The 6,441-nt window shown below is 40.5% G+C and overlaps 2 protein-coding genes across 2 annotated transcripts; both read right to left on the bottom strand.

The window, feature by feature from the left end:
- Positions 1-1,378: 1,378 nt before the first annotated feature.
- Positions 1,379-3,113, bottom strand: LOC148413217 (thrombomodulin). Its single transcript, XM_088432433.1, has one exon. It carries the CDS (start codon positions 2,699-2,701, stop codon positions 1,427-1,429), a length of 1,275 nt encoding a protein of 424 aa, XP_088288559.1. The 5' UTR covers positions 2,702-3,113; the 3' UTR covers positions 1,379-1,426.
- A 139-nt stretch (positions 3,114-3,252) lies between these two features.
- On the bottom strand, positions 3,253-5,179 carry cd93 (CD93 molecule). Its single transcript, XM_088432432.1, has one exon. The coding sequence runs from the start codon at positions 4,977-4,979 to the stop codon at positions 3,297-3,299; it is 1,683 nt and encodes a 560-aa protein (XP_088288558.1). The 5' UTR covers positions 4,980-5,179; the 3' UTR covers positions 3,253-3,296.
- Between the last annotated feature and the right edge of the window lie 1,262 nt (positions 5,180-6,441).

The raw sequence follows: 6,441 nt of genomic DNA, 5'->3' as shown, positions 1-6,441 counted from the left end.
AACATGCCTCATGTCTTGTTTGAAATGCATTCTGTTCCAATACTTTTTTCCCCCTTTTTCATTTCAATAAATGGTTTCTGTCTAGTGTGGAAATCTTCATGGGTGTTTTCCTGGTGTGATTAATCACTTGCGTGTTCTGGCTCAAAGGAATGGTGACTTGATTGATGGACCTTATATATTATAGTAACTTACACAAAGGTACAGGCATGTCCAAATACAGAAAATTGCTGAGGATATTAAAAAAACGATATAGACTATAGACTGTATAGCAGTGTATTTAATGTATGTATCAAACATTATTTAAAGCATATTTCCTAGTTCCTACACCAAAATGTAACTCATAGTGCTGGACATATAAAAATTAGACAAACATTCACAATCACAGTTAACAGTCTTCAATCAACTTATCATGCAGGTGTTTATAATGTGGGAGGAGACTGTAGCAACTGGAAAAGACCCACAGGGAGAACATGCAAGCTCCACTTAGAAAAGGCCAGAGTTCAGATTTGAACCCATACCTCCAGCTATGAGATTGATTTGCTAACTAGTCGTCCCATAATGGTTGCATTATTTTTATCATTTATTTTTGGGGGTGGTAGTTTTTGGATGTCATATTAGAACCTATGTCTCAAAGTATAGCAGCCATGGTGCCTCATCCATCCTGGGTGGGGTTTGCACGTTCTCCCCGTGCCTGTGTGTTTTTTTTTCCGGGTAAGTCAATGATACTCTCCTAATTGTCCCGAGGTGCATTGGTGAGTGTGAATGGATGTTTGTGTATTATACCGTATGTGCTCTGCTGGCAACGAGTTTAGGGTGCACCTGGAGAGCTTCCTGAGCGTGAGAGGTTTGGATAATGGATTAAATATTAGTAGTAGTAATAGAAGTCATAGTAGTAGTGGTAGTCATAGTAGTCGTCATCATCATGGTAGTGAAATGGTTATTTGTTGTCAGTTGTATGTAGTGGTAGTAGGCGTAGTGGTGGAAAAAGTATCGGTAGTAGTAACTATAAAATAATTTCAAATGTAAAACCGTTTTAAAGTTATATTGAAAGAAATGATAGTCATATAAAAATGTAGTAAAATTGAAAAATGTGTATGTTACAGTATGCATTGGGAAAAAAAACATTTTTATTTTATGCATAGTTTGGGTTGCTGAATAGTAATAGATACTTCAATCACTAGATGAATGAAAACTCACAAAATTATCTATCTATCTATCTATCTATCTATCTATCTATCTATCTATCTATCTATCTATCTATCTATCTATCTATCTATCTATATATATATATATATATATATATATATATATATATATATATATATATATATATATATATATATATATATATATATATATATATATATATATAGCGAGAGAGAGAGAGACAGAGAGACTGTACTGTATGTACAGCATACATGAAAGACTAAGTACTTTCCAGTGGAGCACTTGGCCTTTGGTTGGAATTTTGCTCTCTGTGCTTCTGGCGCTTAACCAAGTAAAATCTGCCAACACAAATAAACACAACCACAACCAAAGCAGCTAAAATCCAGAGCCAAATAAAAGTGCCTATGGAAAGAGCTGAGCTTTTCATAGTGTCATTGTCAGGCTTAGCATAACCTCTGACAGAGGGAGTGGTGATAACAAATTGTTCATGGATTGCTTTTTCGCATTTCACCTGATGTTTTAGTACATACCCTTCTTTACAGGCACAGACAAAACTGCCAAATGTGTTTTTACACTCTTGGTCACATTCATTCATCATGCACTCATCAATGTCTTCACAAAATTTGCCATTTAAGATGAAGCCATCAGGACAGAAGCAAACATCGTCTGAGTTTTTCTCACAGACGGCAGGGCATCTCTCTTGTGCACAGTGGATCGTACACCTCCTGGGATCCTTGCTGTCCGGTGCGTATCCTTGATAACAAGAGCATTTGAAGCCATCTTTCACAGGAGTGCAGTGTTGCTCACACGGCCCATCCGAGCAACCCTTTGAACTGGGAAAAAATGTCCCATCTGATAATTCTTGTGCCTGGCATGCATCTTGGTGGAAGGTTCTGCACAGGAATCCATCGATTTTATCGGAGCATGGCTGCTCTCTGAGCTTTAGCTCTTTTGAGAGTGAGACACAGCTAGGAGAACAGACTTTAATGCCATCTTTCCAGGTAATGTAAGAGGGAACAAAGTTGCTTTGCCCTTGACCAGAGGTCCACTCATAACCTCTCATATGCAGTGAGAGGTTGGTGCAGGCATCACTTGGTAAATAAAGTCCAAGCCAGAGGTTTCCATCTAGTTCTTGCAACACGATATCAAGTAATCTCCTATCTTCTGATGACTGAAGAGTCATTAACGCTCCTTTCCTGGCTTCACATCTTTCCTCAGCTGTGGTAAAATCCACTTTGTCTCCGTTGATAACCAAGCAGTTGCTCCCAATACAGACAGGCCGACAGGTGCCAGCATGCCTCATACAAAAGATTGTGTTGATAGAGGACATAGAAAGAAGAGACAATGTCACCAGCACTGGGAAATAAATGCAGGCCATGTTGCTGCGCTGTAGTTCATTTTCAAATGCTGGCTGGCTCGTGCTAAGCTCTGAGTGCGGAAGGAAAGCCGAGGCAGGAAGGAAATGAGATAAAAACTTAACTACTGTTTTTTTTTCCAATGTGAAGCTCAGGGACCATGACATGTTTACATTCATAACAAAAATAAACTTTTCTCTTTTTACTTATGTTACACAAAACCTTAGACCAAATGAGCAATACTACCAACACAACTTCTACAAGTACCGCGACTAAAAATAATATTACCAACAGTAATAAATGTGTGGCATTTGCTATGTGTTTTCTCTGAGCAGTCTACTCATGTTTCCTCCCACATTCCAAAATACTGAGTGTTAATGTGAATGTGGTGCTCATTGTTTGAGTGTGACCTGTGATTGGCTAGAGAACCAGTCCGGGATGTACCCCGCCTCTTACCTGGAAAGTCAACCAGGACAGGCTCCAGCACGCCTGCCAGCCTATTGAGGACAGACAAGCGGTACAAAAAATGGATGGACGGAATAAATCGTGGATGTGATCATAATATTTTGCAGCCAATGGCAGAGCACGTGTGTGTATATGTGCGTGTGTATGTGGCTTTGTGTGAAAACAATGCAAAAGAAGCAAGAGGGACAAGTAGTATATGGCTGATATGTTTACAATTGAAAGTGAAGAATTACATGAACATAAATTACACACATACACATGAAGATAAATTATACTGTACATTTAATTGAGGCATATCTCTCCATCAGGTCATAGGTCATCAGTCAAAATGGATTCATAGAGTTTTTCTAAGCGTGGATCGAAACCATTGGAAACCCAACAATAACTGTCTGTTGCACTTTTCTTTGCTTCCTTTCTGGTTCGACGACATCGCACAATGGCGATCGTTAACGTCACGGTGACTATAAGCATCAAAGGAATCACTGAGCCGAGTACACAGATGAGCACTCTGGAATTGACTACCAAAGCACTTGCGAGCAGGGACGCGTTGCTTGGTTTGATATTCTCTGTGTGCGGGAGAGGCATATCCGTGGGAGTGGGTGCTCCCAGGGGCTGGACTGTCGTTATGGATACGAACTCAAGAATGTTTACTTGTCTTTCCTGTCCCATTGACTCATTTGATGCTACACTTTTCACATCTGGAGTGCAATTTGTTCCAGCGGTGTGCACTTGAAAGTCTTCTGGACATACACAGATGAAACTTCCTTCAGTGTTGATACATTTGAAGTGACAGCGCTCCGTTGCACATTCGTTGATGTCCACGCATGAAAAACCGTCTTCCGATAATCTAAACCCTTCTTTACAGTAGCAGGAGAATGATCCAGCAGTGTTCAAACAGCCGTGCATGCATTTGGAAAGCAAGCATTCATCCAGGTCATGACAGTCACCATTGATCATTTCAAAGCCGTACTGACACGCACACGTGTAACTGCCCGGCATGTTAATACACACGTGCATGCTGCATGAGTGAGGCTGTTGGCACTCGTCAATGTCCGAACAGTTGTGTTGGTTTTCTGCCAATTCAAAGCCAGGGGGACAAGTGCAGATATGTCCCCACTCACCTGCGATGCACTTATACTCACAGGTGCCCACGTTACACTCGTCTTGCATCTTACATGAGAGCCCATTGTCTTCAAGAATGTAACCCTGCTTACAGGAACATGTCACCTGATCCGACTCCTGCCGGCAGATATGTTGGCATCCACCATTGTTGTGTGCACATGCTCCATGTTCCACTTGGCAAAACGGACCTGGTAAAGTCCACTGGAATTTGTCATCACTCGGGATGCACATAGAAAACTGTGACTGTTGGTCACTGCATGTGACATTTGCAAAGGTTCCAAGTGGCAAGGATTTCATCTTATTTTGGAGTGGCTCCTCAGAGAAAGGAGGTGTGTATGATATGTGTCCAGCGTCCAACAGATGCAGAGCAGGACACATTCCTTTAAAGTAAAACTTACACACGTAAAATGAAAGACCTCTGCAGGCTCCAGCAGTCCATTTCAGCTGATTGCTCTCAGGGGAATTATAACCAACCCGCACGCATCGCTCGGTGCATGTGTCTACAGGTTCTTTATTCCAGTTAGAGTAGTGGGATTCTCCTTCCCCAGACACCCACTTGAAGCCTCTGAGGGGCTTGTCAGCCAACACACAATCTCCTCTGTGTAGCTTTAATCCAATCCAAAATTGGTGGCTCTTGGTGTCCTTTGGAATTAGCGAGAAGAGAGAGTGCAGAATCGCTTCTTCTTCTTTGTTTCTAACTGTCATCAGATAGCCTCCGTTGTGGAAGCAGCTCCGACTGGCCTTGTCAAAGCTTACCTTCTCCATGTGTACAGTGAAGCAAGCGTTGGACGTGCACATGGTTTCATATTCCGCACCATTAAATCCTCCAAAAGCAGTGTTAAGAAGCAGTAGTAGAAATGTCAGTGGCATTGTTGCGCTTCACAACAATTTCACTGATACCCTTTGAGAGTTTTCTCATGAAATGTGAGCAACATGTGGTTGCCCCTTTGTAACGAAGTGATGTGGCTCTGAAAGTAACATTCATGCCGCTGTATCCTGTTTGGGACAACTAAAGGCGGAAATAATGTTTAGAAGCAGTTAAGGGCTCTTTCTTTCTCCTCTGCTGAGCAGTTCCGTTCTGAGCTGGAAAACAATGGCCTACTCCGTTGTGTTTTGACTGCTTCTCCAGATGTCTCCGGCCTCTGTAGACTTCAGTCTTTTAAACTGACCCCTAATTGTAGTGAGTTACAAAACATGAACAGGCATACAATGCATGCTTGAGGGAAAAAAAAACTGTAAAATCCTTTCAACATTCCAGTTAATGTCATCTTTTAGGTTTTCCTATGTACTTTACTCATTTTGTGACATCTTAAAGGTATAAAAATCTCAAATGCAAGGAAGATGGCGCTAGTGCACCAGTCAAACCTTTGGAAATCCCTTCAAATTCGATGGTCGCAAACAATATACAAAAGAGGTTGAGAAATTTAACCTGCTGTATGAATGTTTGAGAATGCACAGCTGTGAATTAAAAGTCATTACAGGTTGTAAACCATCATCCTCATCAAAAAGCTGATTGACTAAACACCAAAATATGTTATCTGGGCAAAAGGTGCCTACTTTAACAAATCCAAAACATATTTTGTGTTGAATAACACTTTTAATACTTTTTTTGTACTATGTTTTGCTGCGTAGTCTGGATTACTTTGGTATTAACATTCAAAATAGGAAGAAAAAAAAAAGAAAATAATGAGGCATTGCATTTTGATTAACTTTTGTTTGAGCATCAAATAATTCCATCAATATTTTTACGCAGAGTTGACAATCTAAACATAGTTATACATACTATACAGTAAATTTTTAATGAAAAAACACTGCATTAGAGAGCGTAGGGTAGCTACAGCAAAAGGGCAAATTTTGAGTTTAATGCACCCTTCTTCAAGAAGGGTTCCTGCCATTAAAATCGCTACTTTTCTATTCCTTATAGTGGGTTTGGTCAACATATTCTGTATAGAATAACAGTGGCATTCAAGAGTGCTTGTATCAACTTAACAAAATATTTTCATCATTGGATGCATTGCTCAGGCTTAATCTAGGTGGTCCGAACACTGAAGCACAACAGTTCCCGTGTTTGTTTAAAATTAGCCAACTACAATTGCAGGAATTGCAAGACACTCCTACCTACCTCTAAAATCAAGCCAGTGATATGACACAATCGTTGTTCATGTTTTTTTTCTATATTAATAGAATATCCAACCAAGTAAGTTTGGTTAGTCTTTGTGAGGCTGAACAGTTTAACACCCCTGAACCAGACTAAGTGTAGCCCAATAATGCGTACGTGTTGAGGGGTATTTATTTGAGAGTCTGACGTCACAGAAGGCGTAAGTGTGATTGT

This window comes from Hippichthys cyanospilos, chromosome 14 (assembly GCF_059441005.1).
Source record: "Hippichthys cyanospilos isolate Australia breed blue-spotted pipefish chromosome 14, RoL_Hcya_1.0, whole genome shotgun sequence".
NCBI lineage: Eukaryota > Metazoa > Chordata > Actinopteri > Syngnathiformes > Syngnathidae > Hippichthys > Hippichthys cyanospilos.
The sequence above is the reverse complement of the archived record's forward strand: the minus strand, read 5'-3'. Positions and strand labels throughout refer to the sequence as shown.